A 12,357-nucleotide genomic window follows, 5' to 3' on the forward strand; every position below is an offset into this window, starting at 1 on the left:
CCTCGCCAGCCGGACTCGCAGCCCGCGGCCCCGAGGCCGCCGCCACCGGCGGAGCCCCACATCCCTTGGGACGTTTCGGAGTGGGAACCGGGCTCCGCGGCGGCACGGACACCCAAAGCGCCGGCGCCGCCCCGGCTCCCCGTGCTTCACGGGATGGCACCGCCCTCTTCCGGCCTCCGTGGGAACGCGCCGCGCGGCCGCCTGACAGCAGCTCCGGCCTTTTGTCCCCGCGGAGACCCCGTAACCCCACGACACGTTTCCTTGGGGGCGGGACGGGGCGGAGCCAGGCTGGGCTGTCAGCCCTTAAAGGGGCCGCCGCGCGGGGCGCGGGAGGCGGCGCCGCAGGAGCCAGCGCAGGGCGCGCAACCCCGGCAGGTTCGGGCGGAGGGATGAAGGGAAGGAAGGGCAGGGCGGGTGGTCGGCGGGGAGCAAGGGACTTCCAGGAGCGCTGGGCGTGTTCCGGGCCTCTTCGGCTCTCGTGTCCCGCTGTGATGGCCCGAGTGCACTGGGTTCATTCATTCCCGGCCCCGACAGCCAGCTGTCCTCGGAGCCACGGCCCGGCACCCGCTCCTCACCATTGTACAGATTGGGGAAACTGAGGCGGTGGCAGTCGACCAAGGTCATCCCCGGGTCGGGATGGCGCGGGCCTCGGGCCAACTTCGCCGCCTCCCAGGGCGGGCCGCGGCCGCTGCGGGGCTCGGCGGGGGCACCGGGCGAGCCGAGGCCGGCGGGAGCCGCGTGGAGGGGGCGGGCGGCGAGGCTGCACGGCCGCTCCCGCCGGGCCCTCGCCTGCGGTGGGATCGCAGGCAAAGCACTTCCGCCGGCCCCGATACCCTCCGCTGTAGAGGGCCAGTGACAGCACCCGGGAGAAGAGCGCACAGGCGCGGGGTACGGAGCCCGGCACGAGCGGGCGCCCAGCCCCGGGGACGGCACCGGACGAGCACAGAAGGCGTTTAGGTGGCTCGGAGGAAGGCGGCCGCCGGCCAGGTCGCCGGAATGAAAGGCCGCAGTGTCCGGGGCTCCCGCCCCGCCCCGCCCCGCCCCCTCCGCTGGCAGAATTTGTTCCGGGCGGGCGGGGATGCACACCTGGCAGTGGAGCCTGGGCCAGGTCCACGTCGACACTGACCCACCCAGTGGCCCGGAGGCTGGACGGTTTCCGTAGTTCCAAGCTAAAGAGTGGGGCTGGGCCGACCCTGGCAGACTGAGCTCAGCCGCTGCCCTGGGGTGGGGCAGGCGGGCAGCTCCAGGACTGTGGGTCACCAGTCCCAGAGTTGGACTCAGCCTGTCTGGCTAAGGGACCCCACCCTGGAGGTCATATGCATTTCCTGCTTCCTCTAAACTGACTCGGAGGAAAGGGAAGAAGGGAGGGGGATGCCTAGAGCTGGAAACAGTTGACACCTAGTGAGAGTAGAGGCCTCAGTTGCATGGACAGAACCTCCAGCTGGGCTCCTGGAGTCCCAGTCCTGCTGCCATTTTCCCGTCTGCCCGGACTGTCCAGTCTCTAGACATTTGGACTGGAAGTATGGGTCCTCACAAGTCCATCTTCCCAACCCTGGGTCAATTGGAACTTGAAAATATGGTACCTAGCTGGGTACAGTGGCTCACGCCTGTAATCCTAGCTACTCAGGAGGCTGAGATAGTCCCTAGGCTCACCTAATGAGAAATGTTCCATCCAAGGCCCTGAGTTTGGCCACAGCTGACACGTGCCCTGGGCCAGGTGCAATGGCAGAGAAGGTCCTGGTCACAGGCGGGGCCGGCTACATTGGCAGCCACACAGTACTGGAGCTGCTGGAGGCAGGCTTCTCACCCGTGGTCATCGACAACTTCCATAATGCCATCCGCGGTGAGTGTGGGCGTGGGGCTCTGGGGCTGGGGCTGTGGAGGGCATGGAGGAGGAAAACCCTGCATCCAGGACCCCATCTCTTCATGTGGATGTCTTCTACTCACTCACCAGGAGGGGGCACTCTGCCTGAGAGCCTGCAGCGGGTACAGGAGCTGACTGGCCGCTCTGTAGAGTTTGAGGAGATGGACATCTTGGACCAGGCAGCCTTACAATATCTCTTCAAAAAGGTGGGTGCTCAGGGGGTTATTGGTGGGCCTTCTCAAGAAGGTGGGGTCTGGCAGAGCTAGCAGGCAAGCAGGTAAGCCGAAGAGTCCTTTCGTTGCCAAGGGCTAGGCCCTCCAAGCTGCCTCCAACCCTGGCTTTGCCCCCACAGCACAGTTTTAAAGCTGTCATCCACTTTGCTGGGCTCAAGGCTGTGGGCGAGTCAGTGCAGAAGCCTCTGGACTACTATAGAGTTAACCTGACTGGGACCATCCAGCTTCTGGAGGTAAGAGGCCTGGGCTGCATTGGCCAGCAGTGCCGGCCACCATGGGTAAGGGCTTTCATGAGAATCAGATGCAGCCCCAAGCTGCATCATCTTGGACACATCTTTCCTTTCCTCCCAGCCTTAATGTCCCTGTTTGTTTGTTAGTGCCACCTTAGTCCCACCCTCCCAGTGATAGGGGTGGCAGGTGGAACTGAGATGTGTGCCACAGGCCACTCCTCACCTTCCCTTCCCTTGGCTAGATCATGAGGGCTCATGAAGTGAAGAACTTGGTGTTCAGCAGCTCAGCTACTGTTTATGGGAACCCCCAGTACCTGCCCTTGGATGAGGCCCACCCAACCGGGGCTTGTACCAACCCTTACGGCAAGTCCAAGTTCTTCATTGAGGAAATGATCCGGGACCTGTGCCGGGCAGACAAGGTGAGAGCCCCTTGACCCAGCACTGGCTTCACTTACTGGCTCCTTGAGTTTGAAGATGGACTCCTGACCACTCTCCACCCCAAAGAGTAAGCTAAGGCTTAGAGGTGGTAGTGCTGGCCAGGCGCCAGCGGTTCACACCTGTAATCCTAGCTATTCAGGAAGCTGAGATCTGAGGATCATGGTTCAAAGCCAGCCTGGGAAGGAACATCCATGAGATTCTTATCTCCAATGAACCACCAGAAAACTGGAAGTGGCGCTGTGGCTCAAGTGGTAGAGTGCTAGCCTTGAGCTGAAAATCTGAGGGACAGTGCCCAGGCCCAGGATTCAAGCCCCATGACAGACCAAAAAAAAAAAAAAAGAAGAAGAAGTGGTAGTTAGACAACAAATGGAATCACTATCTTACGTAACCGTAACCCCTCTGTGCATCACCTTGACAAAATAAAAATTTTTTTAAAAATGGTAGTGCTGAGCCAGGTGCAATAGTTTAAGCCTGTAACACCTGCTACTTGGGAGACAGAGATCGGATGATATGGTTCCAAGCCAGCTTGGAAAAAAAAAAACAAAACAGTTTTAGGACTTAGAGCCCAGTCATCATCTCAGTGACACAGGGAAGTGCAAATAAGCTCACAGTCCAGGCTAGCCTAAACAGAAAATGCAACCTTGTCTAGAAAGTAATCCCCCAGAGTAGCTCAGTGGTAAGAGTATCTACTTAGCAAGTATAAGACCCTAAGTTCAATCCCCAGTACGGCAAAAAAAAAAAGTTGAAGGCTGGGAAGTTGGCTCAGTGGTCAGTGGTAGAGTGCTTGCTTTGCAGGCATGAGGCCCAGGATTCAATTCCTCAGCACCACATAAGAAGAAAAAAAGCCAGAAGTGGTGCTGTGGCTCAAGTGGTAGGGTGCTAGCCTTGAGCTGAAGAGCTGAGGGACAGCGCCCAACCCAGGCCCAGAGTTCAAGCCCCGCAACGGACCAAAAAAAAAAAAATTTGAGGTGATGTGTCCAAGGTCGCAGCAAGGAGGGAGGATCCCCATCCCTTGGCCATTTCTAGAAAACCGACAGAGGTGAGGCAGAGAACTGTGAACTGGAACGCACTGCCTGCACCCCTGCTCCACCCACTGTGCCTGCATCTCTCAGACCTGGAATGCAGTGCTGCTGCGGTACTTCAACCCCATCGGTGCCCACGCCTCCGGCCGCATTGGCGAGGATCCCCAGGGCATTCCCAACAACCTCATGCCCTATGTCTCCCAGGTAGGGGGCAGCAAAGGGCTAGAAGGGTTGGCACAGGGATATAACTGAGGACTTAGAAGGAGCTGACCTAATCCTTGCCCTAGGTGGCCATCGGACGACGGGAGGCCCTAAATGTCTTTGGTGATGACTATGCCACAGAGGATGGCACCGGTGAGCCCAGGACCAGGAGGGCCCAAGAGTGGGGGTCAGGAGAGACAGGGGGGGGCAACTTCCCCGTCCCACCACCTTGTTCTCTGCAGGGGTCCGGGACTACATCCATGTTGTGGATCTGGCCAAGGGCCACATCGCAGCCTTGAAGAAGCTGAAGGAACAGTGTGGCTGCCGGGTAGGGAGAGTAGAGCAGCCAGGGAGGGAGGGGAACAGAGTTGTGGACAGTGGGGCCCGCACAGACAGTCTAGTTCACCCATGAACCCTGTTCCCCGGGGCAGATCTACAACCTCGGCACGGGCACGGGCTACTCGGTGCTGCAGATGGTCCAAGCCATGGAGAAGGCCTCAGGGAAGAAGGTAGGCCCCGCCCAGCTCTTGGCAATGGAGAGCCTGGGCGCTTGCCTCTGCCCACCCACTGGGCACCCAGCATACCCAGAACCCTGTGGCTGCCTGGCACTTCAGTGGCAGGCGCTCAGTGAAACTTCTCCCTCTTCACAGATCCCATACAAGGTGGTGGCACGGCGGGAAGGCGATGTGGCAGCCTGTTACGCTAACCCCAGCCTGGCCCATGAGGAGCTGGGCTGGACAGCAGTCTTGGGACTGGACAGGATGTGTGAGTGCTGACTGACCTGGGACAGCGAGGGCAACAAGGGCGTCTTCCCTGGGCTGCCCTCACCACCCATACCTGTCATAGGTGAAGATCTGTGGCGCTGGCAGCAGCAGAATCCGTCAGGATTTGGGGCGCAGGCCTGAGGCACTTCCCCTACCATGGACCAGGAAAGGAAGAGAAGCAGCTGCCTGTTCTGCGGCCTCCCAGCCTCCTGCGGGACACATCACCCTGAAGCTCTGGGGCCAAGCTGAGGCTATCCTACCTCAAACCCAAGCAGGGTCCACTCAGCCCTCCAGGCAAGAGGCCACCGGCTCCACTGACGGGGAGCTGGGGCAGCATCCCTTAGCTCCTGCAGGACCACCAGAGGGGCAGAGGAGGCGGGGCTCCCGGACCACACACCTCCCAGGCACTGATGTAGACTGCCACAGGGGGGTTTTCCTAAGTATTTTAATAAACCTTTTCTTACGCTGAGCATTTTGCTACATCTACTCTGCACGCACACCTTGAACAGAACCAGGCAGGCCTAAGAGCTGAGGAAGCAGTTTGTTTAATTTCATTGGAATCCAGGACACAAGAAAAACACCCAAAACCACATGGAGACAGAAGACATGGAAACACAATCCTCCCCCACAACCTCCCTAGTCCTAGAGTGGGGACACGGTGGGGGTCAGACAGCCAGGGGGAACCTTGTGCCTCAATCCAGCCCTGCAGGCTCCAGGCCTGTGAGGGTGGAGGGCAACAGGGAGGCAGGGTCCAGCCCCCAAGTGGGGGACCAGCTGAGGGAAGGCCCCTGGACTCCACTCCACCTGCCTGCCCCGCAGCAAGCAGCCCGCAGCAGCCAGGGGCCGGGGCCATGAACACATTCATGATTGAGAAGCAGCTGCAGCGAGGCAGGAGACACACGATTATCTGGGCAGAGTTGCTGGGGTGGGGCCTGGGAGGGCCCAGGGGCCAAACCCTGAGGTCGCAGGAGGGGGCCCAAAGCGGGGCTAGTGAGTGAGGTCCTGAGTGAGTGGGTCAGCAGCTGGGCCCCTTTCTCCCGCTGCCTACAGCCCCTCCAATACTGCTGCCGGGGGCCCCGCCTCCGGGGATGTGGGGTGAAGAGTAGCCCACTCCTGCTGCAGACTACCAGGTGGCAGGGGACGGCAGGGAAGGCCTGGCCAGGCCTCAGCTGCCTGCCCCAGAGGCCGGTGGGAAGAGGGCAGGGTGGTGGGGAGAGGACAGGGGCTTGCTCAACCGGCTCAGATCCAAGACAGTGCGGTGCTTGCTTGCTGGGTCTCCCAGGAGCTGGGGACTGCACTGGGGCCAGTGACTCCGGCTAGACTGGAGGCAGCAGCTTTTCAAGGAATTCCTTCACAGCTGCCATCTCCTGGGGTTGGAGAACATGGTGAGGCTCTGGGCTGGAGGGAGAAGGGAGAAGGTGGTAACAGCTGCCCCCCACTGACCTGCGGACACGAGCTGTGCATGACGCCTGGGTAGGTCTTGAACTGGACCCTGGCAGGTGTGACAACCGACCGGAGCTTCTCAGCTGTCAGGGCTCCAAACCGAACAGGTACCATGGGGTCCAGCTCCCCATGACACTGAAGGATGGCCAGGTCCTTGGCACTGCCATTGGCTGCCTGTGGAGCAGACAGAGGGCCATGCCAGGCTGCAGCACGAGGACCACGCAGCTACGACACCCAGGGCAGGAGGCGCTGTGGGACAATCACCTGGGGGAAGTTCCGGTGCAGGGGCAGCCAACAGCTCAACGCCACGATGCCAGCCAGAGGGTGGGGGCAGGTGAGAGCTGTGTAGAGGGACAGAGCCCCACCCTGGAGAAAGGACACAGGGCAGGTCATGAGGGTACAGCTCACCCACCCAGCCCCTCCCCTTCACTCCTCCCTCACCTGTGAAAAGCCACCCAGGACGATCCGATTGGCAGGGATCCCGTTCTTCATCTCGTGCTCAATCAAGGCCTTGACTGGGGAGAGGGGCATGACTGGGTGAAGGAAGTGGCCGGGGAGCTCCCCCCACCTAAGGGAGTCAGGTGGTCACTGCCCAGTGCTTTCAGGAAGGGAGGATGCGGGGGGGGGGGGGGGATGGGGAAGGGGGTCTTACTGTTCTCTGCTGCCTTCTTGATGCCAACCTCATCTTCTGGGGCATCTGGACTCAGCCCCATTAGGTCAAACCTGGGTGACCAGAGGCGTTGGAAGCAGCTGGAAATCCCAGCCAGCCCCCTACAGCTCCCAGCTCCCCTCCAAACTTACCAGGAGGGCATCACCATCTTCATGTTGAGTGTCACAGGGATCCTAGGCCTGGGAGGGAGAGCCAGAGGGCCATGATGCTTAGAGGGATAAGGAAGCCACAGCAGAGAAACAGGGAGGGAACAGAGCAGCCCCTGGAGGCCCCTCCCAGCAGGCAGGGCCTGTGTTTAAGGTGTTGCCAGGCAACCTGCCACGTGGGGCTGGAGGCTGTGGCTGGAGCACTGGAAGTGAAGGAGAAGATCCATCTAACATGGTGACAGGGATTCCAGATCAGTGGGTGAGTACTTGGGGAAGGGGCCCAGGAAGCGCTGGTTCCAGGAGATCTGGGGTCTAAGCCCCTGGGGTTGGGGGTAGGAGCACATGCTCAGTGCCACAGCCCAGGAAGCAGCTGACGGGGGAAGGAAGCAGCTGACAGAGAGAACGGGGCAGGCTGGGAACCACAGGACACCCCCTGAGCCCTTCCCTCGCTGAGCTGATACTTACGCATGGGGACAGATGTACTTGACGTGAGGGAGCCGGATGGTGGAGAGGGCGTCAGCCCAGCTGTGCCTGTAGGACGGAAAGGAAAAGAGACAGTGTTGTGGGAACGGGCAGCCCCTGCCTGCTAGGCCCTGCCCCCTCCCCAAGGAGCACCCCATCCTTGCTCTCACCCTGTGTCTCCAAGTCCATGTAAAAAGATAACCTGGAAAAAGAGTAACACATGGGGAGGTGGGAAGCTCCCCTTTCCATCCTCAGCTTCAGCTCACCCCTCCCCCAGCCCAGTCCCCTGAGGGAGCTGACACAGGAGCCAACAGGTGATTAACCCTGACCTCCTGGCTTGAGGCTACTCCCTTCTCCTCACGGCCACCTCCACGTTTCCCACACCTCTCCAGGCCATTGTCCTCCACTAGATCTGGTCTAGAGGCTGCTAAGAGTGCCAGGGACCTTACCGCAGCCGTTTCCCGCTCAGCTCCAGACACGGTGGCGGCGTCAGTGAGCAGGGGCACAGACATGGTGTTACCACACATACACTGCAGGAGTCCCTGCAGGCTGGGCCTGGAAGAACCAGGGGCAGTTGGTTCAGAACACAGCCAGGCAGAGACAGCCTCCTAGCTCAAGAGGCACACACAGGCCAACAGACCCCACAGCACCCAGGTTCAATCCTGGGTGCAGAAAAGGCAGGCAAGAGGTGCAGGCTAGCTAGACACTCATAGTTCACGCCTATAATCCTAGCTACTGAGGAAGCTGAGGTCTGAGGATCATGGCGGGAAGCCAGCTTGGACAGGCAATCTTCCTTTTTTTTTTTTTGTCAGTTGTCGGGCTTGACTTCAGGGCCTCAGTGCTACAGCGCCACTTCTGGTTTTCTGGTGGTTAATTGGAGATAAGAGTCTCCAGGGGGCGGGCGCCGGTGGCTCAGGCTTGTAATCCTAGCTACTCAGAAGGCTGAGATATGAGGATCACGGTTCAAAGCCAGCCAGGGCAGGAAAGTCTGTGAGACTCCTATCTCCAATAAACCACTACTCCAATAAACCGGAAGTGGCATTCTAGGTCAAGTGGTAGAGCACTCGCCTTGAGCTGAAGAGCTGAGGGACAGCGTCCAGGCCCAGAGTTCAGGCGCCATGACTGACCAAAAAAAAAAAAAAAAAAAGAAAGAAAAAATGTTCCTCACCTCACTGCTGCCTCAACCTCCCTGGTCTTTAGGACCCCTAGTGGCTGAACCTGGAGGGCTGGGAAAGTGACTGGGTGGTAGAGTGCTTCCCTTGCGTGCATGAGGCCCTTGGTTTGATTTCTCAGCACCACATAAACAGAAAAAGCCCGAAGTGGCATTGTGGTTCAAGTGGTAGAGCACTTGCCTTGAGCTAAAGAGCTGAGGAGCAGTACCCAGGCCTATAGTTCAAGCCCCATAACCGACCAAAAAAAAAACAAAAAAAAGTGCCTCCTGGACTTTCCTGCGCAGGCTGGCTTTGAACTGTGATCCTCAGATCTCAGCCTCCTGAGTAGCTAGGATTACTGGCATTGAGCCAACTGGGTCCCGGCTAGACTTATCTCCAATTAACCACCACAAATCCAAAAGAGCTCACACCTGTAATCCTAACTACTCAGGAGGCTGAGAGGGTCAAAGCCAGCCCAGGCAGGAAAATCCATTGAAGCTTTTTTCTCCAATTAGTTACCAAAAAAGCCAGAAGTGGAACTGTGGCTCAAGTGGTAGAGCAACAGTTTTGAGCAAGATAGCTCAGAGACAGCATCTATACCCCGAGTTCAAGCCCCAGGACCAGCACCAAAATAAGGGGGAAGGGTAGGGGTAGGATATTCAAGTCTCAGTACTGGCACCAAAAAGTCCAAGACAAAACGACTGGAAGTTGGCCTCCAAAAGAAGCAAAGGTAGTCACCTAAGTGGTCCAGAACTCATCCTCTGGTTCTGGCTGAACCCCAGAGGCTGAGCTTGCTCTAGACAGGTTAAGAAGTGGGAGGAAGGTGGTAACTCCCTCGTTGCAAACTGCCTCCTCCTTGGTCTCCTAGTATCCCTTCTCTGGACTCCTGGGGTCCCTCCTCCCCAAATCTCAGCACTTACAGAAAATGAAGGGGAGAAAAATGCCAGAGAAATATGTTTCCAGCTCCCTATCCCCGTCTTCTCCATCTTTCCTCCTTTTCCTTCCATCTAGCCCCCACTCCCTCATTTCTGGCTCAACCATTCCCAGGGCCCCCGGGGACCTCCTGAGAGCCTAAGGACCCCCCACCCCATCTGCTACCCACCCCACAACTAGTGTTCCACGCCCCAGCGCGAAGGCTACCTGCTGCTGCTGGTGCGGCCGCTGGTGCTGGGGCCAAGTGACTCCAAATGGGCCCCCAGCTGAACAGGTTCTGGGACTCCCAACACCCCAAGAACGTCAAGCCGGCTGGCCCCTCCCCGCGCTTAGCATCCTTCAAGGTCCGGAAGCTGGCGCCACCTGCCTCTAAGCGCCCAACCCTCCTGGGGCGCCAGCCTCCCCGACCCGCTCCCACCCTCCAGCCCCGACCCGGCACGGCCCTCACCGAGCTGGCACTACTACCCCGGGTCCTCAGTCCTCCGCGCAACGCACCCCGACGGGGTCCCCTTCCGTCTCCACCCGCGGGGCGCCCGCCCCTTCGCCTCGACTCCCCTGTCGCCCCCCCCATCCCCCGGCAAGACCCCGGGTCCCCCAGCTGCCACAACTCCCGACCTGACTCAAGATGGGCCCCTCCCCACCGAGCGGCCATCACCTCTGACCCGGGGGGGCCCCGCCCCGCGGGGGGATCGGACCCCGTCCTCCCCGACCGCGAAGCCCCGCTCGCCCCCCGCGGGCAGCCCCCCGCCCGGCCGCGCTCGCCCCCCGCTCGCCCCCCGCCCGGCCGCGCTCGCCCCCCGCGCCCCGGGCCGCCGCCCCCCAGGGCCCCGCACCTCACTCCCTGGGGCTGGCGAGACCGCGGGCTCGGCGATGCTGCCCGTCCTCCCGCAGACACTGTGCCCCCTCGGCCGCCCCCGCCGGAACTTCCGCCCGGGCCGCGGGAGCCCCGCCATCGCGCTGCCGGAAGTGGCCCGGCCGGCCGTACCAAACCCGGAAGCGGGCCCGGGCTTCCCGGCGGGGGCTGCCATGCTGCGACCCGGGGCCGCGCCTCCGGCGGCGGGAGCCTGCCCCCGCCTCCCCCGCCACCGCCGCCCCGCGCGGCGGCCGGGCACCACCGCCGCTGAACTGCTTTTCCCCTCAGCAAGAACAGCCACGACCGCGCCTTCCGCGCAACGCCCGACACGGCTGTTCACGCGCCGCGTTGTTGGGATCTGCCCCCCGGCTCAGCCTCCACGCGGTCGGGACCCACTCCACGATCACGGGTGGAGTCACACCCTGACCCGAGAGACCTGGCCCCGCCGGCCCTATCTTAAAGATGGTAAAGCTGAGACCCAGGGATAAGTAAATAATCAGCGACCTCAAGATCACAAGAACTGCCTTTCTTGACCTGCTTCCTAAGCTATAAAATTATAATGACCAACCTGCTACTCCAGAGCTTTGCTTCTAGGCTCCAGTGAGGCCATGTGAGCACCGGAAAGGCAGTGCCAGGCCTTCCTCACTCTGGAAAGGCCACATCAGGACAGCTTGATAGGCATCAGCGGCGTTCCTAGGACAGTTCTGACGGCAATGCCATGCAGGGTGCACAAACCACCACCCAATGAGCCAAGAACGGAAGGGCTTCACTTGGCCACCACTGGGTGGAAAAGGGGCTCAGGGTCCACGGAGGCTGGAAGGCAAGCTGAGTTGGGAGCTATATCCCTGCATGTGGATATGCAAACAGGAAATAAGTCATGCTGCCCCTCAATTCTCCAGCTTAACCTAGTCTTTTCTGTGAACTGAAGAAAACTACAAACTTGGAAACTCAACAAAGCACTTTTCTCCAGACCAAGAGGAGGTCTTTATCCAGAGATAAAGCCTTAAAGCCAGGATTCTGGCCAGGTGGAGGTGGTGCACACATATACTCCTAACTACTTAGGAGGCTAAAATTTGAGGATTGAGGTTTGAAGCCAGCCTAGGCAGGAAAGTCCACCAACTCCCAAAAAGCCAAAAATGGAGCTATGGCTCAAGTGGTATAGTGTTAGCCTTGAGCAAAAGAGCTCAGGGACAGTGCTTTGTGAATTCAAGCCCCAGGACTGGCATGCGCACACGAAAAACAAATAAAAAAGGATTCTACAGGGAAGAATTGTGGGAACAGAGTCACAGGAAACAAGTGGCCAGTGGGTGTTGCAAAAGAGGAAAGAAAAAAACAAAAAAACTGCCCCCTCTACCAGCTGTACCCTTGCTGGGTCTGCCTCCAGAAGTATACCATTCCTAGAGAGCACAGAATTCTTCAGTGAAGCTTCAGATGAAGAGCCCAGTCCCAAAGGCTGTGATTTCTACTTCACCCAGAACTAACGGCCAGTCTGCTCTGAGATTCCACCTTCTCTGGCCCATGTAAGATTTTTTTTGGTGTGTGTGTGGGGGGGTCAGCTGTAGGGTCTGAACTCTGGGTCTGGGCGCTGTCCCTCAGCTCTTCAGCTCAAGGCTAGTACTCTACCACTTGAGCCACAGTGCCACGTCTGGTTTTCTGGTGGTTAACTGGAGATAAGTCTCAGACTTTTTTGCCTAGGCTGGCTTTGAACTGGGACCCTCAGATCTCAGCCTCCGGAGTAGCTAGGATTTCAGGCATGAGCCACCAGGGCCCAGCTCCATGTAAGAAATTTTAAATTCTCTCTTAATCCTCAAAACAATCAAGTGGAACTGAGGCTGTGGCTGAAGAGTAGGTAGGGGACTTGGTACACCAAGGCCCCAAGGCCCCACATGTACATTCAGTTGACTTCAGCTGCATTTCAGGATTTTGAAACCCAACAAGGCTTGGCAT

General features: G+C 59.2%; 2 protein-coding genes across 4 annotated transcripts; one reads left to right on the forward strand and one right to left on the reverse strand.

The window, feature by feature from the left end:
- Positions 1 to 329: 329 nt before the first annotated feature.
- Positions 330 to 5,221, forward strand: Gale (UDP-galactose-4-epimerase). 2 transcript variants are annotated; one of them, XM_070037648.1, is made up of 11 exons: positions 330 to 375; positions 1,678 to 1,843; positions 1,955 to 2,070; positions 2,217 to 2,330; positions 2,570 to 2,746; positions 3,878 to 3,991; positions 4,075 to 4,141; positions 4,231 to 4,316; positions 4,420 to 4,497; positions 4,639 to 4,753; positions 4,835 to 5,221. In XM_070037648.1, the coding sequence occupies exons 2-11, from the start codon at positions 1,723 to 1,725 to the stop codon at positions 4,891 to 4,893; spliced, it is 1,047 nt and encodes a 348-aa protein (XP_069893749.1). In that variant the 5' UTR covers positions 330 to 375; positions 1,678 to 1,722; the 3' UTR covers positions 4,894 to 5,221. The 2 variants fall into 2 exon arrangements, with proteins under 2 accessions (XP_069893749.1, XP_069893748.1); XM_070037647.1 differs by lacking the exon at positions 330 to 375 and having other exon boundaries at positions 1,261 to 1,843.
- Positions 5,222 to 5,281: 60 nt separating this feature from the next.
- Lypla2 (lysophospholipase 2) lies at positions 5,282 to 11,044 on the reverse strand. Of its 2 annotated transcripts, none has more exons than XM_070037650.1 (10): positions 10,979 to 11,044; positions 7,923 to 8,028; positions 7,644 to 7,675; positions 7,477 to 7,542; positions 6,997 to 7,044; positions 6,848 to 6,918; positions 6,637 to 6,710; positions 6,460 to 6,561; positions 6,196 to 6,369; positions 5,282 to 6,119 (listed from the first exon to the last, which is right to left on the reverse strand). In XM_070037650.1, the coding sequence occupies exons 2-10, from the start codon at positions 7,998 to 8,000 to the stop codon at positions 6,069 to 6,071; spliced, it is 696 nt and encodes a 231-aa protein (XP_069893751.1). In that variant the 5' UTR covers positions 8,001 to 8,028; positions 10,979 to 11,044; the 3' UTR covers positions 5,282 to 6,068. The 2 variants fall into 2 exon arrangements, with proteins under 2 accessions (XP_069893751.1, XP_069893750.1); XM_070037649.1 differs by lacking the exon at positions 10,979 to 11,044 and adding an exon at positions 10,391 to 10,495.
- Between the last annotated feature and the right edge of the window lie 1,313 nt (positions 11,045 to 12,357).

The sequence above is a fragment of the Dipodomys merriami genome, unplaced genomic scaffold (assembly GCF_024711535.1).
Source record: "Dipodomys merriami isolate MVZ:Mamm:240054 unplaced genomic scaffold, mDipMer1.0.p SCAF_28, whole genome shotgun sequence".
In the NCBI taxonomy this organism is placed as follows: Eukaryota; Metazoa; Chordata; class Mammalia; order Rodentia; family Heteromyidae; genus Dipodomys; species Dipodomys merriami.